This window comes from Vulpes vulpes, chromosome 5 (assembly GCF_048418805.1).
Source record: "Vulpes vulpes isolate BD-2025 chromosome 5, VulVul3, whole genome shotgun sequence".
In the NCBI taxonomy this organism is placed as follows: Eukaryota; Metazoa; Chordata; class Mammalia; order Carnivora; family Canidae; genus Vulpes; species Vulpes vulpes.
In genome coordinates this window covers 71,140,395-71,168,316 of record NC_132784.1, presented here as the reverse complement: position 1 = coordinate 71,168,316, position 27,922 = coordinate 71,140,395, and the positions used below count along the sequence as shown (strand labels likewise).

The 27,922-nt window shown below is 61.3% G+C and overlaps 1 protein-coding gene across 2 annotated transcripts; it reads right to left on the bottom strand.

Moving 5' to 3' along the window:
* Nucleotides 1-61: 61 nt before the first annotated feature.
* On the bottom strand, nucleotides 62-27,190 carry MUC6 (mucin 6, oligomeric mucus/gel-forming). Of its 2 annotated transcripts, XM_072758777.1 has the most exons (32): nucleotides 27,076-27,190; nucleotides 24,155-24,217; nucleotides 23,485-23,725; nucleotides 23,288-23,414; nucleotides 23,028-23,118; nucleotides 22,837-22,946; nucleotides 22,476-22,683; nucleotides 22,195-22,317; nucleotides 21,794-21,914; nucleotides 21,530-21,668; nucleotides 21,312-21,416; nucleotides 21,097-21,169; nucleotides 20,871-21,008; nucleotides 20,525-20,686; nucleotides 20,344-20,438; nucleotides 20,117-20,249; nucleotides 19,758-20,007; nucleotides 19,595-19,647; nucleotides 19,390-19,499; nucleotides 18,777-18,928; nucleotides 18,497-18,638; nucleotides 18,303-18,413; nucleotides 17,728-17,913; nucleotides 17,412-17,651; nucleotides 17,168-17,324; nucleotides 16,908-17,048; nucleotides 16,687-16,749; nucleotides 16,265-16,297; nucleotides 15,208-15,435; nucleotides 1,992-14,519; nucleotides 1,169-1,271; nucleotides 62-841 (listed from the first exon to the last, which is right to left on the bottom strand). In XM_072758777.1, the coding sequence occupies exons 1-32, from the start codon at nucleotides 27,131-27,133 to the stop codon at nucleotides 664-666; spliced, it is 16,662 nt and encodes a 5,553-aa protein (XP_072614878.1). In that variant the 5' UTR covers nucleotides 27,134-27,190; the 3' UTR covers nucleotides 62-663. The 2 variants fall into 2 exon arrangements, with proteins under 2 accessions (XP_072614878.1, XP_072614879.1); XM_072758778.1 differs by lacking the exon at nucleotides 1,992-14,519.
* Between the last annotated feature and the right edge of the window lie 732 nt (nucleotides 27,191-27,922).

The following is a 27,922-nucleotide window of genomic DNA, read 5'->3' as shown; positions in this document are numbered from 1 at the left end:
AGGGTATAGGGAGACAACACAGAGCTCACAGGCCAGCCCCTATGCGTTGGCCAATGCTAGTTTATTTTATTTGTTATCTGTTCACAGTGTGTTGGTCTTGCATGGCATGTGTGATGCCCCTCCCCAGGGTGAGCTTGGTTGGTGGGCAGGTGCTTATACTGGCTGGTGCTTGCATCCTCCCCTCCCTTCCCTTCCCAGGTTGTAGTATCCTCGCCCCGCTGTCACCTTTACTGCTGCCCTGTGCCTCTTCTCTGCTCATCCCTTGCTCAGATGCCTTGCATCTCGTGGGACATGTGTCCCCTCTTTTCAGGCCTCCCGCTAGAGTGGCCTTTCTCGTTGCCCCCTCCCAGGTACCTGTTGCTCAGGCTGTTTCCGGGGGCTGGTTCTGGCAGGGATGGGTAGCCACCTTCAAAGTCTGAGAGGCTGTGTGGACGATCGACAGGTGTGGCTAGGAGGCACCATTTTATTGCCACCTGCTTGGCTTAGTCAGGGTCTGTAGCCCCTTCCTGGCAAGTGCCCTGGTAAGCTGTGTGTGGGGGCTTTTTGACGTTGTGCCTTATGGAAGGTGAGGGGCTGCTGAGCACAGGAAGCCAGTGTCAGGAGCGGTAGTGGGGCTGGTGTTGGGAGGGGTGCTTTGTCCTCACACCTGGGGGGCTGTTTCCCCTAGACCCCACAGTGCTGTGGACTACATGCACAGCTGCTGAACATCTGTAGTGTTAATACCAACTGCTGTCCCAGCACTTCAGGGTCTGAGCAGGGCAGCACAAACTGCTTCTGGTAGGAGCTGACGGGGTGGCAGCAGCTACAGTGGGTGTCCACTTGGTTCGTGTAGATGTTGAAGCTGCAAAGAAGCCAGAGCCAGGAGTGTGGGTCAGGGCCACTGCCCCCAGAGTGCTCCCATGGCTGCTGGACCACTCCAGAGAGAAGGATGTGGACCGAGTTTGAGTTAATAGGCAGGACCCTCGGGCAGGCCCCAGCACTCTTGGCCCCTGCTGACCTCCCCGGCTGTCAGGCAGTCAGCCTTAGGCAGGTGCCATGGACATTGGGAGCTGCTGAGGGTACCTGCCTTTCATCCTATCTCACTGGGGCCAGAAACTTGCTCTGGGATGGGGTCGGCTCTAAGCTCTGGTCCCAGCCCTGTTTGGAGGCTGCTTGGGACAGCACTCACCTGGCCGAGGCAGGACAGGAACCCTCACAGCGGGTCACTGTCACATTGGCTGTGCACCCTCGGTACGTGACCTCCTCCTCAAGTTCCTTCACGTCGCAGACCCCTGGGAGCCAAGATAGGTGTGGTCAGAAGCCAGCCCCTGGGCATGGAGGGGGACTGACCCAGACCTGACCCTGAGGACAGGACATGTGACGTGGGGATGAATGCGACTCAGTTGAGTATAGAGAGAGCAGATTGCAAGCTGCACAATTGTTTACATGAGGCGAGTATCCCTTCCTGCCTGTAGAGGGGTCTCCCCTGGGCTCCTAGCCCTGCACTCGGGTCCCCAGCCCAGGCAATTTCGCCTTGTCCCAGCCCTGCTGACCTCAGATCTCACAGCTCTGCATAGGAACAAAGGCTGACGGTCTCTCATTTTGGGTGTTGCTGCTGAAAGCTGGATACCCTGGGAGTCCCTTAAATCAAGGGTTTTCTGAGGGCTGTGGGGCCACTGTTGGGCCCCTCCCCTTGTGGCCCAACACCAGCCCTTTGGCATGGGCGACTGGTCTCCTGCAACCAGAACCTGCCAGAGGAATGAGGGGAGGCTGAGCTGCCTGCTGACCTCAAAAGAAGTGAAGGTGTTACGGAGAAGAAAGGAGATTGCTGTACAATGAATACGAAGCCCCTGTCAGTAGTGTGCACGTTGGCTGAGAGGCAAGAGCATGGCCTGGAAGTCAGCGGGCAGTGTGAGAGGACAGTGAAGGTGGGGGTCAACAGATGGAGGAGGCTGAGCTGAGTGACGCTAGCACAAAGGAAGCAAGGTGGACTAAAGAGATAAATCGCTTACCTGTAGAGCTGGATGGAGATGTCACCAGAGAGGAGACAGAGGGTCCCACAGTAGATGGGGATCCTATATTAGGAAGGGTTGAACTCCCATGGCCAGAGGTTGGGGTGGTCAGGATGACAGTGGTCGGCAGCCTACTGATAGTAGGTGGTCCAGTGGTGAGATTAGTGGTGGGAGAAGTAATTCCCATGGTGGATGAAAAAATACCAGATGTGGGGTTTCGAGTGGTGAGGGACGTAGACTGTGAAGTAGTAGAATGGGAAGAGAGATTGTGGGAGAAGGGGGTGCCGGGTGTGGTCTTGATTGAGGAAGGAGGAATGATGGTGCTGGACACTGAGCTAGGACTCACATGGGGAAGAGGCTTAGTGGGCAGAGTAGAGGGGAGAAGAGTATGGGGGGAAGGAGAGGACCTGGAGGACAACATGGGGATGGAGGCACCTGAAGAATAAACAGTGGAAGAAACAGAGGCAGTAATTGATGTGCTTGGAGAGCTTGAAGAAGTCAGAGTGTGGGAGATTGAACTTGAGCTGGAGAAGAATGGAGATGGAGTAGAGGATCCAGTGTGTGTGGCAGTGGAAATGGGAGAAGGCATGGGCTGCTGTGTTGGGCTGATGAAGATGTGGGAGGTGCGGGACACAGAGGACATGGTGGAGGTGGACGTGAGCGTGTGTCTGGCAGTGGAGTAGGGAGACGGTGTGGGTTCATATGTTGGGTTGATGACCAGATGGGAGGTAGGGGTCACCGAGGCTGTGGTGGAGGCAGACGTGTGCATGGAGAGGGTGGTCCCAGGGTGCGATGGGCTGGGGAAGGCGGAGGTATGGACGGAAGATACCTCCTGGTGGATGGGTGCTGATGGATATGACTGTCGGGACGTGAAGGTTCTGGCTGTGCTGACTGAGGTAGGGGTGGCAGTGGTCCGGGTCAGTAGGGGTGTGGTATGCGTGGGCTGTGTGCCTGTGCCGGGGCTGTGGGGAGATGAGGATGGGGTTCCAGTGTGTCTCGCAGTAGAGTGGGGAGAGGGTGTCGGTTCGTATGTTGGGCTGATGACGAGATGGGAGGTGGGGGTCACCGAGGATGTGCTGGAGGCAGACATGTGAGTGGAGAGGGTGGTCTCGGGGCGGGAAGGGCTGTGGAAGGCGGTGGTAGTTAGGAAGGATGTCCCGGTAGGGGGACCTGTGGTGTGGACTGTGCTGGTGGGGACAGCAGGCGAGGATGCAGCGTGAGAGGTGTGGGGAGTGTGCGGCTCGCTGGTCACTGCTGAGCGAGTCCAGGAGGTCGTGGTCACTGTCCTCGGAGCGTGGTTGGAGATGGTGGTGGGACGGGCGGAAGATGCCTCCTGGTGGATAGGTGATGTTGGATATGATGGTGGGGAGGTGGAAGTTTTGACTGTGCTGACCGAGGTAGGGGTGGCCGTGGTCCGTGTCAGTAGGGGTGTGGTGTGCGTGGGCTGTGTGCCTGTGCCGGGGCTGTGTGGAGACGGGGATGGGGTTCCAGTGTGTCTGGCAGTGGAGTGGGGAGAGGGGGTCGGTTGGTGTGTTGGGCTGATGACCAGATGGGAGGTGCTGGTCACCGAAGATGTGGTGGAGGTGGACGCATGGGAGGAGATGGTGGTCTCGGGGCTTGACGGGCTGGGGAAGGCTGTGGTGGTCCGGAAGGATGTTCCCGACGGTGGACCTGTGGTGTGCGTGGTTTTGGTAGGGACAGAAAGTGTGGGCGCTGAATGAGACGTTTGGAGCGTGTGGGGCGTGTGTGACTTGCTGGCCGATGCTGAGTGAGTCGGGGAGGTTGTGAATCCCGTCCTCGGAGTCTGGTTGGAGGTGGTGCTGGAGTGGGTTGAAGAGGCCTCCTGGTGGATGGGTGATGTTGGATGTGACCCTCGGGACGTGGAGGTTTTGACTGTACTGACCGAGGTAGGGGTGGCGGTGGTCCGTGTCAGTATGGGTGTGGTGTGCGTGGGCTGTGTGCCTGTGCTGGGGCTGTGGGGAGATGAGGATGGGGTTCCAGTGTGTCTGGCAGTGGAATGGGGAGAGGGTGACGGGTGTTGCGTTGGACTGATGACAAGATGGGAGGTGGGGGTCACCGAGGATGTGCTGGAGGCAGACGTTTGAGTGGAGAGGGTGGTCTTGGGGCGGGAAGGGCTGTGGAAGGAGGTGGTAGTCCGGAAGGATGTCCCGGTAGGGGGACCTGTGGTGTGGACTGTGCTGGTGGGGACAGCAGGTGAGGATGCAGTGTGAGAGGTGTGGGGAGTGTGCGGCTTGCTCGTCACTGCTGAGCGAGTCCAGGAGGTCGTGGTCACTGTCCTCGGAGCGTGGTTGGAGATGGTGGTGGGATGGGCGGAAGATGCCTCCTGGTGGATCGGTGATGTTGGATGTGACCGTGGGGAGGTGGAGGTGTTGACTGTGCTGACCGAGGTAGGGGTGGCGGTGGTCCGCGTCAATGGGGGTTTTGTGTGCGTGGGCTGTGTGCCTGTGCCGGGGCTGTGGGGAGCTGATGGTGGGGTTCCAGTGTGTCTGGCAGTGGAGTGGGGAGAGGGGGTTGGTTGGTGTGTTGGGCTGATGACCAGATGGGAGGTTCTGGTCACCGAAGACGTGGTGGAGGTGGACGCGTGGGAGGAAATGGTGGTCTCGGGGCTTGACGGGCTGGGGAAGGCTGTGGTGGTCCGGAAGGATGTCCCCGACGGTGGACCTGTGGTGTGTGTGGTTTTGGTAGGGACAGAAGGTGTGGGCGCTGAATGAGACGTTTGGAGTGTGTGGGGCGTGTGTGACTTGCTGGCCGTTGCTGAGTGAGTCGGGGAGGTTGTGAATCCCGTCCTTGGAGTCTGGTTGGAAGTGGTCCTGGAGTGGGTTGAGGAGGCCTCCTGGTGGATGGGTGATGTTGGATGTGACCGTGGGGAGGTGGAGGTTTTGACTGTGCGGACCGAGGTAGGGTTGGCGGTGGTCCGTGTCAGTAGGGGTGTGGTGTGCGTGGGCTGTGTGCCTGTGTCGGGTCTGTGGGGAGATGAGGTTGGGGTTCCAGTGTGTCTGGCAGTGGAATGGGGAGAGGGTGTCGGGTGTTGCGTTGGACTGATGACAAGATGGGAGGTGGGGGTCACCGAGGATGTGCTGGAGGCAGACGTTTGAGTGGAGAGGGTGGTCTCGGGGCGGGAAGGGCTGTGGAAGGTGGTGGTAGTCCGGAAGGATGTCCCGGTAGGGGGACCTGTGGTGTGGACTGTGCTGGTGGGGACAGCAGGCGAGGATGCAGCGTGAGAGGTGTGGGGAGTGTGCGGCTCGCTGGTCGCTGCTGAGCGAGTCCAGGAGGTCGTGGTCACTGTCCTCGGAGCGTGGTTGGAGATGGTGGTGGGATGGGCGGAAGATGCCTCCTGGTGGTTAGGTGATGTTGGATGTGACCGTGGGGAGGTGGAGGTGTTGACTGTGCTGACCGAGGTAGGGGTGGCGGTGGTCCGTGTCAGTAGGGATGTGGTGTGCGTGGGCTGTGTGCCTGTGCCGGGGCTGTGGGGAGATGAGGATGGGGTTCCAGTGTGTCTGGCAGTGGAATGGGGAGAGGGTGTCGGGTGTTGCGTTGGACTGATGACGAGATGGGAGGTGGTGGTCACCGATGACGTGCTGGAGGCAGACGTTTGAGTGGAGAGGGTGGTCTCGGTGCGGGAAGGGGTGTGGAAGGCGGTGGTAGTCCGGAAGGATGTCCCGGTAGGGGGACCTGTGGTGTGGACTGTGCTGGTGGGGACAGCAGGCGAGGATGCAGTGTGAGAGGTGTGGGGAGTGTGTGGCTTGCTGGTCGCTGAGGAGCGAGTCCAGGAGGTCGTGGTCACTGTCCTCGGAGCGTGGTTGGAGATGGTGGTGGGATGGGCGGAAGATGCCTCCTGGTGGATCGGTGATGTTGGATGTGACCGTGGGGAGGTGGAGGTGTTGACTGTGCTGACCGAGGTAGGGGTGGCGGTGGTCCGCGTCAATGGGGGTTTTGTGTGCATGGGCTGTGTGCCTGTGCCGGGGCTGTGGGGAGATGAGGGTGAGGTTCCAGTGTGTCTGGCAGTGGAGTGGGGAGAGGGGGTCGGTTGGTGTGTTGGGGTGATGACCAGATGGGAGGTGCTGGTCACCGAGGACGTGGTGGAGGCAGACGCATGGGAGGAGATGGTGGTCTCGGGGCTTGACGGGCTGGGGAAGGCTGTGGTGGTCCGGAAGGATGTCCCCGATGGTGGACCTGTAGTGTGCGTGGTTTTGGTAGGGACAGAAGGTGTTGGCGCTGAATGAGACGTTTGGAGCGTGTGGGGCGTGTGTGACTTGCTGGACGTTGGTGAGTGAGTCGGGGTGGTTGCGAATCCCGTCCTCGGAGTCTGGTTGGAGGTGGTGCTGGAGTGGGTTGAAGAGGCCTCCTGGTGGATGGGTGATGTTGGATGTGACCGTGGGGAGGTGGAGGTTTTGACTGTGCTGACCGAGGTAGGGGTGGCCGTGGTCCGTGTCAGTATGGGTGTGGTGTGCGTGGGCTGTGTGCCTGTGCTGGGGCTGTGGGGAGATGAGGATGGGGTTCCAGTGTGTCTGGCAGTGGAATGGGGAGAGGGTGTCGGGTGTTGCGTTGGACTGATGACAAGATGGGAGGTGGGGGTCACCGAGGATGTGCTGGAGGCAGACGTTTGAGTGGAGAGGGTGGTCTTGGGGCGGGAAGGGCTGTGGAAGGAGGTGGTAGTCTGGAAGGATGTCCCGGTAGGGGGACCTGTGGTGTGGACTGTGCTGGTGGGGACAGCAGGCGAGGATGCAGCGTGAGAGGTGTGGGGAGTGTGCAGCTTGCTCGTCACTGCTGAGCGAGTCCAGGAGGTCGTGGTCACTGTCCTCGGAGCGTGGTTGGAGATGGTGGTGGGATGGGCGGAAGATGCCTCCTGGTGGATGGGTGATGTTGGACGTGACCGTGGGGAGGTGGAGGTGTTGACTGTGCTGACCGAGGTAGGGGTGGCGGTGGTCCGCGTCAATGGGGGTTTTGTGTGCGTGGGCTGTGTGCCTGTGCCGGGGCTGTGGGGAGCTGATGGTGGGGTTCCAGTGTGTCTGGCAGTGGAGTGGGGAGAGGGGGTCGGTTGGTGTGTTGGGCTGATGACCAGATGGGAGGTGCTGGTCACCGAAGACGTGGTGGAGGCGGACGCGTGGGAGGAGATGGTGGTCTCGGGGTGGGACGGGCTGGGGAAGCCTGTGGTGGTCCGGAAGGATGTCCCTGACGGTGGACCTGTGGTGTGCGTGGTTTTGGTAGGGACAGAAGGTGTGGGCGCTGAGTGAGACGTTTGGAGCGTGTGGGGCGTGTGTGACTTGCTGGCCGTTGCGGAGTGAGTCGTGGGGGTTGCGAATCCCGTCCTCGGAGTCTGGTTGGAAGTGGTGCTGGAGTGGGTTGAGGAGGCCTCCTGGTGGATGGGTGATGTTGGATGTGACCCTCGGGAGGTGGAGGTTTTGACTGTGCTGACGGAGGTAGGGGTGGCCGTGGTCCGTGTCAGTAGGGGTGTGGTGTGCGTGGGCTGTGTGCCTGTGCCGGGTCTGTGGGGAGATGAGGGTGGAGTTCCAGTGTGTCTGGCAGTGGAGTGGGGAGAGGGGGTCGGTTGGTGTGTTGGGCTGATGACCAGATGGGAGGTGCTGGTCACTGAAGACGTGGTGGAGGCGGACACGTAGGAGGAGATGGTGGTCTCGGGGCTTGATGGGCTGGGGAAGGCTGTGGTGGTCCGGAAGGATGTTCCCGACGGTGGACCTGTGGTGTGTGTGGTTTTGGTAGGGACAGAAGGTGTGGGCGCTGAATGAGACGTTTGGAGTGTGTGGGGCGTGTGTGACTTGCTGGCCGTTGCTGAGTGAGTCGGGGAGGTTGCGAATCCCGTCCTAGGAGTCTGGTTGGAAGTGGTCCTGGAGTGGGTTGAGGAGGCCTCCTGGTGGATGGGTGATGTTGGATGTGACCGTGGGGAGGTGGAGGTTTTGACTGTGCGGACCGAGGTAGGGTTGGCGGTGGTCCGTGTCAGTAGGGGTGTGGTGTGCGTGGGCTGTGTGCCTGTGTCGGGTCTGTGGGGAGATGAGGATGGGGTTCCAGTGTGTCTGGCAGTGGAATGGGGAGAGGGTGTCGGGTGTTGCGTTGGACTGATGACAAGATGGGAGGTGGGTGTCACCAAGGACGTGCTGGAGGCAGACGTTTGAGTGGAGAGGGTGGTCTCGGGGCGGGAAGGGCTGTGGAAGGTGGTGGTAGTCCGGAAGGATGTCCCGGTAGGGGGACCTGTGGTGTGGACTGTGCTGGTGGGGACAGCAGGCGAGGATGCAGCGTGAGAGGTGTGGGGAGTGTGCGGCTTGCTGGTCGCTGCTGAGCGAGTCCAGGAGGTCGTGGTCACTGTCCTCGGAGCGTGGTTGGAGATGGTGGTGGGATGGGCGGAAGATGCCTCCTGGTGGTTAGGTGATGTTGGATGTGACCGTGGGGAGGTGGAGGTGTTGACTGTGCTGACCGAGGTAGGGGTGGCGGTGGTCCGTGTCAGTAGGGATGTGGTGTGCGTGGGCTGTGTGCCTGTGCCGGGGCTGTGGGGAGATGAGGAATGGGTTCCAGTGTGTCTGGCAGTGGAATGGGGAGAGGGTGTCGGGTGTTGCGTTGGACTGATGACGAGATGGGAGGTAGGGGTCACCGAGGACGTGCTGGAGGCAGACGTTTGAGTGGAGAGGGTGGTCTCGGTGCGGGAAGGGGTGTGGAAGGCGGTGGTAGTCCGGAAGGATGTCCCGGTAGGGGGACCTGTGGTGTGGACTGTGCTGGTGGGGACAGCAGGCGAGGATGCAGTGTGAGAGGTGTGGGGAGTGTGCGGCTTGCTCGTCACTGCTGAGCGAGTCCAGGAAGTCGTGGTCACTGTCCTCGGAGCGTGGTTGGAGATGGTGGTGGGATGGGCGGAAGATGCCTCCTCGTGGATCGGTGATGTTGGATGTGACCGTGGGGAGGTGGAGGTGTTGACTGTGCTGACCGAGGTAGGGGTGGCGGTGGTCCGCGTCAATGGGGGTTTTGTGTGCGTGGGCTGTGTGCCTGTGCCGGGGCTGTGGGGAGCTGATGGTGGGGTTCCAGTGTGTCTGGCAGTGGAGTGGGGAGAGGGGGTCTGTTGGTGTGTTGGGCTGATGACCAGATGGGAGGTGCTGGTCACCGAAGACGTGGTGGAGGCGGACACGTAGGAGGAGATGGTGGTCTCGGGGCTTGACGGGCTGGGGAAGGCTGTGGTGGTCCGGAAGGATGTTCCCGACGGTGGACCTGTGGTGTGTGTGGTTTTGGTAGGGACAGAAGGTGTTGGTGCTGAATGAGACGTTTGGAGCGTGTGGGGCGTGTGTGACTTGCTGGACGTTGCTGAGTGAGTCGGGGAGGTTGCGAATCCCGTCTTCGGAGTCTGGTTGGAGGTGGTGCTGGAGTGGGTTGAAGAGGCCTCCTGGTGGATGGGTGATGTTGGATGTGACCGTGGGGAGGTGGAGGTTTTGACTGTGCTGACCGAGGTAGGGGTGGAGGTGGTCCGTGTCAGTATGGGTGTGGTGTGCGTGGGCTGTGTGCCTGTGCTGGGGCTGTGGGGAGATGAGGTTGGGGTTCCAGTGTGTCTGGCAGTGGAATGGGGAGAGGGTGTCGGGTGTTGCGTTGGACTGATGACAAGATGGGAGGTGGGGGTCACCGAGGATGTGCTGGAGGCAGACGTTTGAGTGGAGAGGGTGGTCTTGGGGCGGGAAGGGCTGTGGAAGGAGGTGGTAGTCTGGAAGGATGTCCCGGTAGGGGGACCTGTGGTGTGGACTGTGCTGGTGGGGACAGCAGGCGAGGATGCAGCGTGAGAGGTGTGGGGAGTGTGCGGCTTGCTCGTCACTGCTGAGCGAGTCCAGGAGGTCGTGGTCACTGTCCTCGGAGCGTGGTTGGAGATGGTGGTGGGATGGGCGGAAGATGCCTCCTGGTGGATGGGTGATGTTGGATGTGACCGTGGGGAGGTGGAGGTGTTGACTGTGCTGACCGAGGTAGGGGTGGCGGTGGTCCATGTCAATGGGGGTTTTGTGTGCGTGGCCTGTGTGCCTGTGCCGGGGCTGTGGGGAGCTGATGGTGGGGTTCCAGTGTGTCTGGCAGTGGAGTGGGGAGAGGGGGTCGGTTGGTGTGTTGGGCTGATGACCAGATGGGAGGTGCTGGTCACCGAAGACGTGGTGGAGGCGGACGCGTGGGAGGAGATGGTGGTCTCGGGGTGGGACGGGCTGGGGAAGTCTGTGGTGGTCCGGAAGGATGTCCCTGACAGTGGACCTGTGGTGTGCGTGGTTTTGGTAGGGACAGAAGGTGTGGGCGCTGAGTGAGACGTTTGGAGCGTGTGGGGCGTGTGTGACTTGCTGGCCGTTGCGGAGTGAGTCGTGGGGGTTGCGAATCCCGTCCTCGGAGTCTGGTTGGAAGTGGTGCTGGAGTGGGTTGAGGAGGCCTCCTGGTGGATGGGTGATGTTGGATGTGACCCTCGGGAGGTGGAGGTTTTGACTGTGCTGACGGAGGTAGGGGTGGCCGTGGTCCGTGTCAGTAGGGGTGTGGTGTGCGTGGGCTGTGTGCCTGTGCTGGGGCTATGGGGAGATGAGGGTGGGGTTCCAGTGTGTCTGGCAGTGGAGTGGGGAGAGGGGGTCGGTTGGTGTGTTGGACTGATGACGAGATGGGAGGTAGGGGTCACTGAGGATGTGCTGGAGGCAGACGTGTGAGTGGAGAGGGTGGTCTTGGGGCGGGAAGGGCTGGGGAAGGCGGTTGTAGTCCGGAAGGATGTCCCGGTAGGGGGACCTGTGGTGTGGACTGTGCTGGTGGGGACAGCAGGTGAGGATGCAGCGTGAGAGTTGTGGGCCGTGTGCGGCTCTCTGGTCACTGCTGAGCGAGTCCAGGAAGTCGTGGTCACTGTCTTCGGAGCCTGTTTGGAGATGGTGGTGGGATGGGCGGAAGATGCCTCCTGGTGGATGGGTGATGTTGGATGTGACCGTGGGGAGGTGGAGGTTTTGACTGTGCTGACGGAGGTAGGGGTGGCTGTGGTCCGTGTCAGTAGGGGTGTGGTGTGCGTGGGCTGTGTGCCTGTGCCGGGTCTGTGGGGAGATGAGGGTGGGGTTCCAGTGTGTCTGGCAGTGGAGTGGGGAGAAGGGGTCTGTTGGTGTGTTGGGCTGATGACCAGATGGGAGGTGCTGGTCACTGAAGACGTGGTGGAGGCGGACACGTAGGAGGAGATGGTGGTCTCGGGGCTTGACGGGCTGGGGAAGGCTGTGGTGGTCCGGAAGGATGTTCCCGACGGTGGACCTGTGGTGTGTGTGGTTTTGGTAGGGACAGAAGGTGTTGGTGCTGAATGAGACGTTTGGAGCGTGTGGGGCGTGTGTGACTTGCTGGACGTTGCTGAGTGAGTCGGGGAGGTTGCGAATCCCGTCTTCGGAGTCTGGTTGGAGGTGGTGCTGGAGTGGGTTGAAGAGGCCTCCTGGTGGATGGGTGATGTTGGACGTGACCGTGGGGAGGTGGAGGTTTTGACTGTGCTGACCGAGGTAGGGGTGGAGGTGGTCCGTGTCAGTATGGGTGTGGTGTGCGTGGGCTGTGTGCCTGTGCTGGGGCTGTGGGGAGATGAGGATGGGGTTCCAGTGTGTCTGGCAGTGGAATGGGGAGAGGGTGTCGGGTGTTGCGTTGGACTGATGACAAGATGGGAGGTGGGGGTCACCGAGGATGTGCTGGAGGCAGACGTTTGAGTGGAGAGGGTGGTCTTGGGGCGGGAAGGGCTGTGGAAGGAGGTGGTAGTCTGGAAGGATGTCCCGGTAGGGGGACCTGTGGTGTGGACTGTGCTGGTGGGGACAGCAGGCGAGGATGCAGCGTGAGAGGTGTGGGGAGTGTGCGGCTTGCTCGTCACTGCTGAGCGAGTCCAGGAGGTCGTGGTCACTGTCCTCGGAGCGTGGTTGGAGATGGTGGTGGGATGGGCGGAAGATGCCTCCTGGTGGATGGGTGATGTTGGATGTGACCGTGGGGAGGTGGAGGTGTTGACTGTGCTGACCGAGGTAGGGGTGGCGGTGGTCCGCGTCAATGGGGGTTTTGTGTGCGTGGCCTGTGTGCCTGTGCCGGGGCTGTGGGGAGCTGATGGTGGGGTTCCAGTGTGTCTGGCAGTGGAGTGGGGAGAGGGGGTCGGTTGGTGTGTTGGGCTGATGACCAGATGGGAGGTGCTGGTCACCGAAGACGTGGTGGAGGCGGACGCGTGGGAGGAGATGGTGGTCTCGGGGCTTGACGGGCTGGGGAAGGCTGTGGTGGTCCGGAAGGATGTTCCCGACGGTGGACCTGTGGTGTGTGTGGTTTTGGTAGGGACAGAAGGTGTGGGCGCTGAATGAGACGTTTGGAGCGTGTGGGGCGTGTGTGACTTGCTGGCCGTTGCTGAGTGAGTCGGGGAGGTTGTGAATCCCGTCCTCGGAGTCTGGTTGGAGGTGGTGCTGGAGTGGGTTGAAGAGGCCTCCTGGTGAATGGGTGCTGATGGATATGACTGTCGGGTCGTGGAGGTTCTGGCTGTTCTGACCGAGGTAGGTGTGGCGGTGGTCCGTGTCAGTAGGAGTGTGGTGTGCGTGGGCTGTGTGCCTGTGCTGGGGCTGTGGGGAGATGAGGATGGGGTTCCAGTGTGTCTGGCAGTGGAATGGGGAGAGGGTGTCGGGTGTTGCGTTGGACTGATGACGAGATGGGAGGTAGGGGTCACTGAGGATGTGCTGGAGGCAGACGTGTGAGTGGAGAAGGTGGTCTCGGGGCGGGAAGGGCTGGGGAAGGCGGTTGTAGTCCGGAAGGATGTCCCGGTAGGGGGACCTGTGGTGTGGACTGTGCTGGTGGGGACAGCAGGTGAGGATGCAGCGTGAGAGTTGTGGGCCGTGTGCGGCTCGCTGGTCACTGCTGAGTGAGTCCAGGAGGTCGTGGTCACTGTCCTCGGAGCGTGGTTGGAGATGGTGGTGGGATGGGCGGAAGATGCCTCCTGGTGGATGGGTGATGTTGGATGTGACCGTGGGGAGGTGGAGGTGTTGACTGTGCTGACCGAGGTAGGGGTGGCGGTGGTCCGTGTCAGTAGGGGTGTGGTGTGCGTGGGCTGTGTGCCTGTGCCGGGTCTGTGGGGAGATGAGGATGGGGTTCCAGTGTGTCTGGCAGTGGAATGGGGAGAGGGGGTCGGGTGTTGCGTTGGACTGATGACGAGATGGGAGGTGGGTGTCACCGAGGATGTGCTGGAGGCAGACGTTTGAGTGGAGAGGGTGGTCTCGGGGCGGGAAGGGCTGGGGAAGGCGGTGGTAGTCCGGAAGGATGTCCCGGTAGGGGGACCTGTGGTGTGGACTGTGCTGGTGGCGAGAGCAGGCGAGGATGCAGGGTGAGAGGTGTGGGGAGTGTGCGGCTTGCTGGTCGCTGCTGAGCGAGTCCAGGAGGTCGTGGTCACTGTCCTCGGAGCGTGGTTGGAGATGGTGGTGGGATGGGCGGAAGAGGCCTCCTGGTGGATGGGTGATGTTGGATGTGACCGTGGGGAGGTGGAGGTGTTGACTGTGCTGACCGAGGTAGGGGTGGCGGTGGTCCGTGTCAGTAGGGGTGTGGTGTGCGTGGGCTGTGTGCCTGTGCCGGGGCTGTGGGGAGATGAGGATGGGGTTCCAGTGTGTCTGGCAGTGGAATGGGGAGAGGGTGTCGGGTGTTGCGTTGGACTGATGACGAGATGGGAGGTGGGGGTCACCAAGGACGTGCTGGAGGCAGACATTTGAGTGGAGAGGGTGGTCTCGGGGCGGGAAGGGCTGGGGAAGGCGGTGGTAGTCCGGAAGGATGTCCCGGTAGGGGGACCTGTGGTGTGGACTGTGCTGGTGGGGACAGCAGGTGAGGATGCAGCGTGAGAGGTGTGGGGAGTGTGCGGCTTGCTCGTCACTGCTGAGCGAGTCCAGGAGGTCGTGGTCACTGTCCTCGGAGCGTGGTTGGAGATGGTGGTGGGATGGGCGGAAGATGCCTCCTGGTGGATGGGTGATGTTGGATGTGACCGTGGGGAGGTGGAGGTGTTGACTGTGCTGACCGAGGTAGGGGTGGCGGTGGTCCGCGTCAATGGGGATTTTGTGTGCGTGGGCTGTGTGCCTGTGCCGGGGCTGTGGGGAGATGAGGGTAGGGTTCCAGTGTGTCTGGCAGTGGAGTGGGGAGAGGGGGTCGGTTGGTGTGTTGGGCTGATGACCAGGTGGGAGGTTTGGGTCACCGAGGATGTGCTGGAGGCAGACTTGTGAGTGGAGAGGGTGGTCTCGGGGTGGGACGGGCTGGGGAAGGCTGTGGTAGTCCGGAAGGATGTCCCGGTAGGGGGACCTGTGGTGTGGACTGTGTTGGTGGGGACATTAGGCGAGGGCTTAGGGTGAAAGCCATGGGTGGTATGTAAAGTGAGAGGTGTGTTTGTGATTCGGCTTGTCTGTGTTGTCTGAGTTTTGTGTGTGGTGTGTGGTAGGTAGGGAGTCGTTTGCTCGCCGTTTTCGGTTACTGTACTCTCCTGGGATCTAGTGGCCTCCATGCTCTTTGTTTCTGTGGTCACAGGTGTGTTTCGGGTCGAAGTGTGTTTCTGGGATGCTGTGGGAAATAAGGTGAGTCAGACTTGCCGTTCCCTGTGTGCTCACTTGCCTCTGTGACCCATCGTGTCCTCTGTCATGCCCCGTTAATCTTTTCCTCCTGTTGGTTTTGTGGTAGCAGTGTTCCTGGCCTCGTGTGCGTGTGTCTTTTCCTGTATGTATGTTAGTCACTCATGTTTTTTGTTTGCATTTGTATGCCGTTTTAGGTAATTCTTGTGTAGTGTGCCTATTCGGTTTCGTCCCTGTGACTCTTGCACCCCTGGTCACCTCCCCTGCGTCAGGAGGTTATTTTTGTTTGGGTTAGTGTGTTCCTGCTTGGACATCCTGTTCTGTCCTTTGGATGGCTGTTTTCTTCTGGTTACTCTGAATCAATGGGGACATTTTGTTGTTGCATCTGAGGGGTCAGGATTGCACTTTTGTTAGGCACAGTTGTTAGCATTGATATGTCCTCCGTATGTGACTCATTGGGGTGGATGGGTCGTGGTGGGTGGGAGCTGTGGCACTTCCTCCATGAAGCACTGAAGGAGTATAGTTTGTATGGTGTGCTCAGGGTTGGTGCTTGGTTGGTGTACCCGCATTTTGGCCAACAGTGGACCTTGCAGCTCCACAGAGCCCCCTACCACCTCGTTGGGTTCCTGGCATTTGTGTGTCTGCCCCTTTTTGGAGACAGGCATATGGGGTTTGCTTACTTGCTGGGGGTCCTCTGGGGGTCTCTGAGATTTCTTTGGTCCTTGGTGCTGCCGTGGTGTGCTCCGTGGACCGAGCTGTGGATTGCATTGCTGAGCTGAACATTGAAGCTGTGAACTTCATTGTGGTCTGTGTCTCGGTGGGTACTGTCGATGTAGACTTGAGTGTGGTCGTTGGGGTTGGTGCTGATGTAGCCCATGGGGTGATGGCAGAGATGGTTCGAGGTGACTCTGCAGGGAGCAGCACTCAGAACATTCCTCCAGACTCCTCTGCCCTCTCCCACTGAGTCTAAGGGCTCTTCCCCCCGAACCCCATGGGAATAGGTGGCTTTCCCTCGCTCACAGCCACGGCCTCCCTGGCTGCATGGATTGAGTGGCCTCAGTGGCATTTTTAGGGTCTGTCCACCCACCCTTGCTAATAGGATGCATGTCTTATTGCCTCATGGTGTCTGGGCCGCTGGAGGAGGTTCTGCTGGGTGGGGCGGGGTGGGCTGCACGGAGGCTAATGTGTGCTCCAGGGGGCTATCTAGGTGGCATGTCCTGCATGTTTTCTTTCATTAGGATCAGGGCAGCAAAGAGCGGTCACATTCTGTGATGGGTTATTTTTTGGAATTTGGGCTCTGGCCTCAAGCACCCGGGACTCTGTGCCTAAGAATGACCTCAGGGGAACATTGTGTCATTGAGCACATTAGGGCCCCATCCCCCACTGCCCACCCTCACCCTGACCTTTATGTCGCCCTCCTGTGCTCATGCCTGCCCATGGGGGCTGTGATGGACCTGCCAGGGGCAGGCTCTGTGTGTGCCCCTTGCCCTCTGACTCCTAGTTAGGTGGTACCTGCTGCTCCCTCCGTGCAGAGCAGCCCCAGGGGCACCCCAGGCTTGATCCCTGGCCCAGCCCACCCCCCCCCCCCCACTGGCTGGGGACACAGGGACCACAGCAGTGTTGCAGGCCAGGCACCCAACAGATACAGACTGGGCTGGCTGGGGGCCATCCTGCTGAGCCAGGATGGAGCTGGGGCTGGGCCTGCTTCACCTTGACACCTAGTGTGTGTGTAATCACCTGTGGTGGGTCTCGGCGTGGTGGGCGGCGACACTGCAAGAAGAGGGGCCGTCAGGAGCGCTGCCCCCCTGCCCAGCTGAGGACCCAGGGGGTGGAGCCGCCGCAGAGGGGCCTGGACCCCTGCTCCTGGTCTTCATCCCTGTCTTAACCCCTGTCCCATCCCACCGTCAGGCAGTGATGCAGGCAGCAGGCTGGCAGGGTTGGGTCTGCCCTTGGCTAGCCACTGGGGAAGTTGATGGCAGGGACAGGGGAGAAAGGGGAGGCTGGTGTTCTCCCTGTTTCTTTTGACTCGGCCCAGATGGCCTGGGTCCTGGGGAGTCTCCGCACCTCAGGGCACCGCCGTGGGGAGGGGGCTGCCAGCAGGTTGGCAGCTCCAGCCCGAGGCTGGGTGGAGTGGGGCTTCGGGTGATTAGGGAGCTTACTGCAGGGAACGCAGGTCCCTGTGTTCTGGTCGAAGTACTCATGCTGGGAGCAGTTGTAGCAGCCTGGGGAGGGGGTTACACAGGATGTTATGTGGAGCCCCCTCCTCCCCAGGCCTGGCCCTCTCTCTTGTCTGTCCATCCACATCTAGTCCCTGCCTCTGCTTTCACCCCCAAATGCCCACCCTCCTTGGCCCTGCCTGTTGCCAGCTGTCAGCCAGTACCTTCGGTGTTGGTGTCTGGGAGACTCTGTGGGTGCTGCGGGCAGAGGCACGGCTGGTAGTGCCATGTGCAGTTGGCATCCTGGTCGTACTGGTACACCCCATCCTCATGCGTGTGGGTGTTGTAGTAGTCACAGTAGATGGCTGGAAGAGGTGGTGCCTGTCAGGCCCTTGGTGCACAGTCAGAGGGCCTGAACATGTGCCACAACCACCAGGGAGAGCGCTGCCTCCAGGGAGCTCTGTGGCAGGGGTGGGGCACTCACGGCAGAAGTCCGGGGTCCTCCAGTCCACGCACACGCCCTTGTCCAGGCAGGCCTTGGCATAGGCCGCCACCGCGTCACATAGGCACTCGCAGTCCCCAGTGGTGTCGCAGCCACATGCATCTTGTACACAAGCCTCGTAGTAAGGCAGGTGGTACACCTGTGGGAATGGGCCCTCAGTGCCTGCCCTGTGGCCAGGGCTGTGCTGGGAGCCATTGCAGGCTGTGCACCCCGAGGTCGTGCTCACCTGGCTGTGGCAGGAGGCGAAGGTGGGGCTGTTGATGATGCCACATTTGCGCTCTGCCCAGGCGCGGCGGAATGTGTTGAGGCTGCAGGGGTCCAGTGCGAGGCTGGTGTCCCCACACAGTGGGCTGTCCTTCCACGAGTTCACAAATTCCAGCTCACTGGATGCCACATAGTTGCTGCGTGTCTCGAAGTCATCCTTCATGTTTCCGTTGTAGTTGCCACATAAGCCGCACAGCGCATCCTGTAGGGGGCTAGCATCAGGCTGGGTGCTGCCCCTGCCCTGTGGACGGGCCTGGGCCTTGGGGCAGTGCAGGTACCTGGGTGGCACGCGTGATCTTGATGAAGATGGTCATGTGCTTGTTCCAGACGAGGGTCAGGTTGTACCTGTTGCTGATGGTGATGTCCAGCACCAGATTCAGGGAGCCGGCGTTCACCCGGAAGTGCACATGGGGGTCCTCCCCGCTGACCGTGTAGTTCCTGTCCGCCAGCACGATGGACAGGCCCTGTGGGGCGAGGCTGTCAGGGGGCTGCTGGTCCCCTGGCCGGCAGCTGCTCAGCGTCACTGGGCTTTGTGTCACCTGCCTATGCTGAGGCAGGATGGGTTGCATCTGTTAAGGGAGCCAGGGGGCCAGTGCCTACTGAGGGCCCATCGTCTGCCAGGGGCCTGCCTTTTGGAAGCTATTTGCAGAACATTCTAGAATATGGTGGAAAGTGCACCATGGCCTGAGGGTTAGGCTTCTGGCAGAAGCCCTTCCCTTTGTGTGGCTCTCCAGCTCTAGAAGATCCTGCTGTCTGCCGTGCAGATGGGGTGGGGGGTATCCGGGAACCCTGAGAGTCTGGGACGTGGAGTTCTGGGGACTGACATGTGGGGAAGCGCCACTGGCTCACTCACCCCCAGAGAGATCTTGATGGAGCGGGAGCAGGTGACACCTGACTTCCCACACACAACATTCTCTGTGAGGACTGTGAAGGTGGGCTGTGAGTTGTTGGCCCCGCAGCCGTCCTGTAGGGAAGAGGGAGTTGAGGAGGAGCCTGCCTGCTGGCCCCTCTGGTCCCCACCCCCCATGGCCTAGCTCGGGGCCTTACCGTGGTCAGGATATACCCGCAGCTGCCGTCGAACATGAAGCGCTGCCCATCAAAGGTGACCACATGGCCCTCCCCGTACAGAGCGCAGGTGGATGAGCAGCGGGCACTCTGCCAGCACGTCCATTTCCCCCTGGAGCAGGTGCTGGGGAGACAAGTGGGGATTCAGGGGGACGCAGGCCACATATGCATGCCCACCAGACTGTGACCTTGGTGGGGTTAGTGGGAGACCTGAGGGTTAGCCCCAGGTCACCGGGGGCTTGGGGCTGAGGCTGTGGCTTACCATGTCCTACAGTCAGTGTGGAGCTCTGCACCCGGCGGGTAGGAGGCCCCTGCAAACTCGCATGGGCACTCCTCAGGGGGTACGCACTGCCCGTTGGCGTTCTCGTAGAGCCCCTCAGCACAGACACAGCCGGGCTCGCACCTGGTGGGTACCTGCAGGGGTTAGGGTGTGTTTGCCAACTGCTGCCATAGCCCTGGGCCCTCATAGTTCTGAGACCTGCAGTATTCCTCCCCATCTGGTCCCCTTGTCCACCCCTGCTCCAGGCCTTCCTCCTGGTAAAACCACCAGACAGATTCTGGTGTTTTTGTGTCACCTCTGCAGGTGGTGGGGGGCTTGGCCCACAGTCCTTAGGGCACCCACAGATGAGCATACTCCTCCAGCTGCCTGGCCACCAGGGCTACTCCTGACCCTCTCAGCCCCCTTTGGGTACCAGCCACCATCATCATGGGGTGATGGGGACAGAGGGACAGTGGGGCCCTGCCTTCCCTGGGGATTTTGTGAAAATCCTCCTACGGTCCAGGGAGAGGCCCTGGGGGTGGCATCTGTGACAGGCTGTCCAGTGGGAACTGCCCTCTGGGGAGCACACCTGCCCCTTGCTCAACCCAAGCCTTACACAGGGGGTGCCGGTGGCCAGCATCTGACATGTAGGGGCACAGGCTGCCCCAAATGTGTTCTCTGAAGACTCATTGCAGGACTGGAAGGTCTTGGGGGCTGAGCAGGTTGCTGCAGGAAAGGGGGTCCGAGCTGGAGTGAGGAGGGCTTGGAGGGGCCACCACACTGGGTAGTCCAAGCCCATCTGCCTCAGCACATCTACCTACCCAGGAGCATCTGTGGGCGCCCCGGGCAGCTCAGCCTGCCGTTGATACAGTAGCTGCAAGAGGTAAGCCGTGTGAGCATGTGGGCCCTGGGCTGGGGGTTGCAGGCTAGGCTGGGCTGCTCCCCCCACCACCTCCCCCACACCCCATGGAGCCTGGTGCTCACCAGATGACACCGTTGACCATGGCTGACTGGTCAGCCAGGATGAACTTATTGCTGTCTAGGAGGCAGGGGCACTGGGCCTTTTGTACACACTGAGCCTTGTGGTTGAGGTAGGTGCCCTCAGGGCAGTTGCAGCCGTCCACAGGCACGGCACTTGGGTGGCACTCGGCAGCGTGATCAGACAGGGATAGGCACGTGCGGCCGCAGGCCCGGGTGTCATAGCCGAATGTCTGGTTGCCCGTGCAGGGGGTAGCTGTGGGGGACTGGGGGTCAGACCCTCAGAGGATGCTGGGTGGAACCGGTTGGGGCCCTGTTATGACCCCTGCCCCCTTCCACCCCTGCCTGCCCCCGCCAGCACGCACTGCAGTTGTCCACACTGTTCCTCCAGTCCCGTAGCAGGATGCCGCGTGTGGCACACGCTCGCGCATAATCACTCAGAGCAGCGCACACATGTAGGAGGGTCTCCTCATAGTTGCAGGCCTGGTACACACACCTCTGTGGGCAGACATGGCATAGTAGCTGGCGTCCAGCCCCCCTTAGCCCCCAGGCTCCACCTTCTTGCCCCCCCTGTCCTGCAGACCCTGCCCACCTTGTAGAAGGGCCTGGGGTTCACCATGGCGTGGCACTTCTCGAACACTGAGCCGTTCCTTACCAGCACTGAGCAGTGGGTCTCTGCACACACCTCTGGGGGTGGGGCACAGGGGTGGCATAGGCCTCTTACTCACCCTGCCTAGGCCTCGGGCCCACCCACAGACTCCCAGGGCACTCACTGTTGAGCTGGCTCATGGAGCAGGGATCAGTCTCACGCTCGAGCGAGGCCGGGCAGTTGCCTGTCCGCCAGGAGTCCACAAAGAGCGAGGCGGTGCCCTCCACGATGCCCGTGCTGGCCATGAAGTCATCTGTCGTGTCTCCGTTGAAGGTCCCGCAGAGCCCTGCACCAGCCGGGCTATGAGACGGGGCCAGCCTGTGCTCCTGCCCAGCCCTGCACTCCAAAACCCCCCTCTTCCCATCACCATGCCCAGGGCATGAGTGCCAGCCTAGGGTGCTGAGTGCTAATGTGCAAAACTCTGTTGGGCCTTTTCTCTGCTGTGGCTGTGAGGCCAGGGAGGGGCTCACCTCTGGTCTGGCCTCTGAACTGCGGCCCGATGGTAATGTATGCCTGGAACACGGGCTCCAGCTGGATCACGAGCTCCAGCCCAAAGGTGGTGGTCATCTGGATGTGGGTGGACGTCTGCCTGAAGACGGTGATGTTGCCTGTGGGGAGAGGGGGCTTGGGCAGCAGCCTGCTTTGGGACTCTGGCCCAGTGAGGCCCTGGGTGCTGGGCAGGGGCTGAGGACGTACGGGTCTTGTATGGTAGCCACTTGGTGTTCCCGTTGTGGGTGAGTACCTCATCCTGAGAAATCACGATCTTGTCCTAGAGGGAGAGTGGCCTGTGAGTCACAGGGGTACCAGGAACAGGGAGCTGCCTCCCCTCCTGCAGGCCCAGTGGGGTAAAGCAGGAGCTGGGACATAATGGGGTAGGTGCAGCCACCACGTGGCTGGCAGGGTGGCCTTACCTCTCGGGACATGTAAATGATAGCAGCTAGGGCGGTCTCCGAGTGAGAGTACCCAGACTTGTCGTAGGAGGCCACGAGGGAGGCCCCATCTGGGAGCTGCGGGCTCTGGGAGAGGGGCGAGGCTAAGCACAGGTGGCCAGGGGTGCTCCTCATGACACCCCTCCCCACCCTGTGGTGATGCCTGGTGGTGGGCCCCCTGGTAGTGTGGTGTGTCCTACCTGGAGGAGGATGTAGGTGCAGGTGCCATGGAAGCGGTAGGGCCTGGCATCAAATGTGGTGACAAAGGAGCCGCCTTCCAGGGAGCAGCGTTGGGGGCAGGGCTGCTCTGTGCACTTCCAGTGGCCCGTGGTGCACTGGCTGCAGGCAGGGTGGGGTTACACACATGGCACCCCAGATGTTCCAGGATGGCAGTACTGGCTGCCTCTAGGGCTGGGGCTGCCCCATGACCCCCAACTCCCCCCTATTCCCCATCCTGCACTCACCAGGTCTGGCAGGCGGCTGTCACAACCTCCCCAGGGGCGTAGACCACGCCGTTGAGCATGCAGGGGCACTGGGCGACTGGCACGCAGGTGTGGTTTCTGGAGATGTCATCAAGAACTGTCCCTGCGGGAGAGGGGCTTCCTGTGCCCATTGCTCGATGCCTGCCCACCCGCTGTGCACTTGGGCCTTTGCACCCCCTGCACCTGTGTGTCCAGACCAAGGTACCCTCTTGCTTAGATCAAGTCCCACATCTTCCTAGCAGTCTCTTGGACCCCTAGGGCCCGTGGAGTAGGGGGCAAGCCTTTCCATTCCCTGGGACAAGTCAGGTGCTGGAGTTGGGTAGGGGCCTACCCTCTGTCTCTGGGTGAGTTTCAAGGGGTCCCAGAGGAAGCGAGTGCCCTACCTTTGGGACAGAAGCAGCCAAAGGTGCAGAAGCTGGAACAGGTGTGCTGTGGATTGGAGCAGGTCTTGACGCAGGTCTCACCACATTCTTGGTACACCTGGTTGGCTGGGCATGTAGTCACGGCTGCAGGCATGCACAGGCTCTGTGAGGGGGTGCTGGGGTGCCCTGGCACCCCTGCCCCCGGCCCTGCCCTGGCCAAGAACTTAGCCCAGCCCTCCTCCACCCAGTCTCCTTCAGTGCCTGGGGCCCTGGCCTTCCCTGCTGCCCTTCCCAGGACTCACGGCAGAGGCCGGGGCCCCGCCAGTTGCTGACGGCCTGGCCAGCCATGCTGCACTGGCGTGAGTACTCCGACAGCGTGGCACAGCTGCAATTGTGCTGGCCTCGCAGGACACACTCGGCCATGTCCACCTGGCAGCTCCACGTGAATGGCTCTTTGGGCACGTTGCACTCCGGGGCCACCAGTGTCAGTAGCTGGGTGCAAGTCTGGGCCTGGGCAGAGGATCACTCAGGGTCATGGGGGTCAGGGCCACATCCCAACGCCAGTCTTGGAAGGCCTCAGAGGCCCTGTCGGACCCTGAGGGCCAGCCCCCACCATGGCTGAAGGGCTTCTGCAGCCCCTGGGGTCCCCACCACTTCACGTACGTGCTCTGCCTGTGGGACCTGGGGGTTGGGGACAGCCTTGTAGGTACACATCTCATCGGGGTCATCCAGCGTCTGGAGGGCAGCATATGTGTGCGGCTCCAAGAATTTGCCTGGGGGTGGGGGTGGGATGGGGTAGCATCAGCACAACGGGGGCCCAGCCACAGGGGGTCTGGGCCCTGGCCCCCACCTACCTTCCTCGCTCAGAAACTCATTGGTCTGCTCGCCATTGAAGTCCCCACAGAGACCACACAGCTTGCCCATGTGCCGCTTCTCCACCAGCACCTGGGGGCAGACAGGTGGGCCCTGCTGTCAGGGACCCCAGGACCCTCACCCAGCAAAGCCTAGGTTCCCGGCTGCAGTCTGTGCCCCAGCATAGGAGTATAAAGGCTGCTTGGGACCCCTGTCCTAGAAAGGCAACACCCCAGTCCTCTGCCTCTGCCAGTGTCCTCACCATGAGGTGAGTCCCTGGGCCCCACATGACCACCAGCTCCAGCTCCAGCTGCTTTGCCACCAGCTGCACGTTCTGGCCAAAGGGTGTGATCTGGAGCCCATTGCTGGTATAGGGCAGGCCGATGACCCTGTGGGAGGAGAGTGGTCAGGGACTGCCCCCTGGGCTCCCCAGCCTCCCACTGCAGCCACGTGGCCTACCCTACATCCTTCACAGAGATGACTGCCTTCTGCACAGTGACCACAGAGGCCCCCAGCTCCACAATGACCCGGGAGATGCCTCCACCGGGCCCGCGCCGTAGCTGGACACTGAAGGTGGGTGACGTGTCCTTGCAGGTGGCCGCAAAGATGTAGTTGCAGGTTCCCAGAAAGTCATACACATGGCCATCGAATGTGGAGAAGTGGCCGGCCCCCCATGTGGAGCACCAGCCCCTGTCTGGAGCTGTGGAGATAGTGGGCAGAGTCTTGAAGCCCTGTGTCCCCCTGGCTGGTGTGGCAGGGGTGGAGGGTCCTGACCCCACAAGCTGCCCACCCCCCCGGGGAGCCCACGCTCACCTCCTAGGTTCCAGGTGCTTCTGGCTTGGGTGGGAAGGAGCCCCCGGCCTCCCCCAGTGCTGGCCCAGCTGTGGGCTGGGTCTGCCCCCTGCCCCAAGCAGAAGCTATGGCCACTGTCTTGTTTGGGGTCTGCAGGGCAGCAGCCGCAGCTCAGCTCCTGGGCAGGGCCCCCACCCCTCTTGGCAGCACGGGCTTGTTTTCCTCTGGGTGAGGGGCCGGCTAAGTATTTTCTTGGCTGGATTCCCCTCCTGGAAACCCCAGGCCACGGCCACCCTGTGGTGACTCCGTAGGGCAGGAGGCTGCCCATGGCCCTCACCTGTCTGTGAAGAGTTCTGCAGCCTCTGGAGGTCTGGGTGCACAAAGGAGGTTTCATTTAGACCTGTGTGGGCAAGGAATATGCTCAGTGCTGGGGCACCTGCCTGTGCCCACCAGTGTGCAGCTTGTCAGCCAGGAGTTAGTTGGGGAGTATGGAGCTGGCCGGCAGGCCCCAGCCTGGCTCTGGCCATGCCCTGCATGCCCTCTGATGAGCCCGGTCCAGCCACTCAGTCACTAGCTGAGCGTGTTTGCACGGAATCCCTGCCCATGTGGAATGGCAGGGCGCAGGGCCTGAGGGTAAGGGGATGGCCATCGCTGGTGCTGGAAGGATAGAAAGGCTCCTGGAGAGAGACGAAGGGTGTGTGGTCATATGCCGGTCATCTGGGCGGAGTGGGGTGAGGTGTCCCCAGGCCCTGCAATGCCTGCTGGTCGACCAGCATCACCCCATACCTACTCATCCCCCACATGCTCCAGGCACCTCTGGGGTTTGATAAAGAGAACCCCCATCCAGGACAAACAGGCAATTTTGACAGACCAGGCTCCAGGCAGTGCTCGCTCTGGGGCAGTTCCTGTGGGTCTGGATGCCAGGCACCCTGGCCCCCATGTGGGCTGCTCTGGGTGCTTGTTGGAGGTGGGAGGGGCCGGGTGGTCTTTGAGCAGGTGGCGGTGGAGCTCCTGGAAGGGTGTCCGGCCAGCACGGGGCTGCTCCCAGGGGTGAGGTCTGAGGCTCCCCAGCAGGCTCCTCCCTCAACCAGGCTCTGAACGTGGATGTTTTCCTGCTTCCTTCCTGTCGGTTAGGCTCCCAGACAGCGCTGGGCTCATGGGGCCTGTTGCCAGGTGACATCAGTCACATGTGCAGGGGCGGGAATCACTGCCATGCTGGTAACTCTGAGGGAGGCTGGAGAGGCCTCACTGTGGGTCCCTGCCTCATCCCCGCCCCTGCCTGGCCCCTGCTGTGGTCCTGGGGCTCCCATCCTCCACACCCGCTCCAGGCCCTTAATTCTGCCCATGTTCATCAGCCCTTGTGGCGCTTGGGGGTCCTTCCTGATTGTGCCTGCACCCTTATGCTTATGCTCCCTGTGCCTTTGGCCTGGTGGTGTTTGTGGGTCTCTGCCCGATGGCCGAGGGGTTCCCCAAGGGGCAGGTGGCACACAGGCTGTGCTGCCCCACTGTTCCAAAGGGCCAGAGACATTTGGTTCTGGGCCTCCTCCCTCCATGGTGTCTGCCATGTGGGTCCCTATCTCTGCCCCTCCTCAACTCATGACCTGCCCCACTGCCAGTTGCATCCACTGCCTGCCTCCCCTGTGGGTCACTCCCTGGTCCACACTTGCAGTGGCTCCTCCACCAGGTCTTCCTCACCACCCAGCATCTGTGGTCCTCCCTTCCAATGACGCTGTCTGAACAGTGATGCCCCCCCAACCCCGCCATTGGCTGCGGGGCTCCTTTGAAGCACTTGGGAGGCAGGCCAAGGGGTTGTCTGTCCTTCCTATCAGAATCTCCAAACAGCCCTGAGGCCTTCCCTGGACCCCCAGGGCCTGCAGGGCAGGGCTGGTTTGCCATCTCCAGCCTTTCTCAGCCCCTGGATGGCCGTAGAGTCACTGGAGCACATGCTGTCCTTCTGCGCACTTGGCAACCCTGCCTGCCCCTTTGCCTCTGGCCCCACCTGAACCCGGCTGCCTGACACCTGCCTCCCCCACTCCTGCCTCAAGTTCCAGGCACCCCAGGGCTCCAATGCCTGACCTTGAGCTCATCTCTTCCTTCTGCACCGTTACAGAGTCGGTGCTCAAAGGGCATTTGCAGGAACATGGCCAGACCCTGTCCCTTCCTCCCTACAGCACTCACAGCTGGACCCCCATGGCTCACCAGAGCTGCAGCCCCTCGCCACACCTGCAGACCCATACCTCACCCTGGCTGGCTTCTGGGATCCCAGAACCTTCTTATCCTGGTTCTGGGTCCAGGTCTCAGAGGCGATAGGCCCAGGCAGGGCAAAAGTCCTGAGTGCTCAGAGCCACATGGTTTCATGGAAGGGAAGGAGTGGGGAGGGCACAGAGGGACCCACTAGGCTCAAGACCTCCTGTGCTCCCTGGCTCCCCGTCCAAGGTTGGTGGGGCTCTGGGGCCACCAAGGAGGGGGAAGTAGGTCAAGGATTACAGAGAGAGAACAAACATCCTGCTGGCCTCTTGGGCAGACAGGGAGGATGCAGAGGGCTTGGTGCCTGCCGTCAGCAAGAAGAAGCTTCTCTCTGGGCCACTGCAGGACCCCTTGGGGCTGGCCCCCTCCCAGGCTTGGGGGCAGGAACTGCCTTCAGCCTGTGGCCCCATGGTACCTAAAGTGGTGAGCAGAAGGGACTGGGGGTGTTGGGGGTAAGGGGACTGCTGCTTTGTGGGCACAGTGGACAAGACTGAGTGGGCTCTGGGCCCCTTCCCAGCTTCTGCAAAATGGTGGTGGTCCTGGGCCAGGATGTCCCCCTTTGTCCCCCTTTGTTTAATCTACAGTATCTGCATGAGGAGGGTGATAGGGAAACAGGCCCAGAGCCCCCAGGCTCCTGCCCTGCTCCCAACACCCCGCAGTCCTCCCAGGACCTGGGACTTGGTGGAAAAGGGACAGTACCAGGGTGGTGCCCAGCGTGCCAGTGTCCCACTGTGCCCACTGTTGAAGATACTGAGTATCTGAGGGACCCTGCCCCACTGTGTCCAGGGCAGGGGGAGTGACAGCCTGTGCACCCGCTGAGCTGGGCTCAGAGCTGGCACCCTGATGGAGGTCCTGGCCTTGGCCAGTGTGGGACAGCCACAGGGCGGGAGGGGCCTCTCAGCCATCAGTGTCCTGGGGACCAGCAACTCTGGCCTGGTTGATGAGGCAAGGAGGGACCTTCTGAGGGTTTCTGTCCTCCCTGATGGTGCGGCCTGCAGGCCCTTTACTCACCAGCGACAAGCAGGGTGCCCCCATAGGACAGGAGCAATAGCAGCTGAGGCCCAAGCATGATGCGTGGAGAAGAGTGGTGGCTGCTGGACCCGGCCCTCCAGGCGAGGGCAATGGACCTGTGCAACCTCCACCCGCCAGAGCGGCCAGCCCTGGGCGCCTTATGTAGGGGCTGCAGGCCCTGCCCCTGCCGCACCCACTGGGTGCAGTGGTGGCCAAACAGGATCTTGGGCGCTGTTTTATCAGGACTTGGCCTTTGGAAAGCTCCTTGGTGGGCAGTAGCCTAATTATCATCTGCCTCTGGGCAGGGGCTGGCACAGGCCCTCCAGAGCCCTGCAGACATGTCCTATCTTTGCTCCAGGCTGAGACGGCTGGAGGGGCCATTCTGGGGGTGGTTCTGGAGTGTTAGGGTGACACCATTAGCCACACCCTGGGGGCCCAGAGGGGTTTGTCCTGGGTGTGTGGGGGAGCCCAAAGTGCTAGGGCAGCTCCTGGAATGAGCTCTGCCCTTGCCCAGACCCTAGGACCCTGCGAGGTGCCAGCACGCTGGGCTCTACCTTCCCCAGAGGTGAAGCCAGTCCAGACCACCCTTTGGGGGGGGGGGGTCCCAGGGCTAGGGCTCAGATGGAACATGTGCCTGGCACCTCCTTCCTAGAAAGGCTTCTCAGTCAGCCTCCTAGAAATGGGAGTGCCAGTGTCAGGTGGTCATGCTGAACCCAGAAGGGCCACCACGACTTTTCTAACGCCCGTGGCTCTAAGCTGCTCTTTGACCCAGGAGCAGGGGTGGCAGAGGTGGAGTGGCCACAGGAACTGCCTATCTGGGAGGGCATCTCTGTGGAGGCTGTATGCC

What these genes read in the sequence shown, in the direction of transcription:
- MUC6 (XM_072758777.1), bottom strand. Translation starts at nt 27,133, where the DNA reads ATGCTTGGGCCTCAGCTGCTATTGCTCCTGTCCTATGGGGGCACCCTG. An exon ending in ACAGCCGCCTGCCAGACCTG is followed by an intron (nt 21,669 to 21,793) that starts GTGAGTGCAGGA and finishes CCCTGCCTGCAG; the next exon opens with CCAGTGCACCACGGGCCACT. An exon ending in CACACTGACTGTAGGACATG is followed by an intron (nt 18,639 to 18,776) that starts GTAAGCCACAGC and finishes TTGTCTCCCCAG; the next exon opens with CACCTGCTCCAGGGGGAAAT.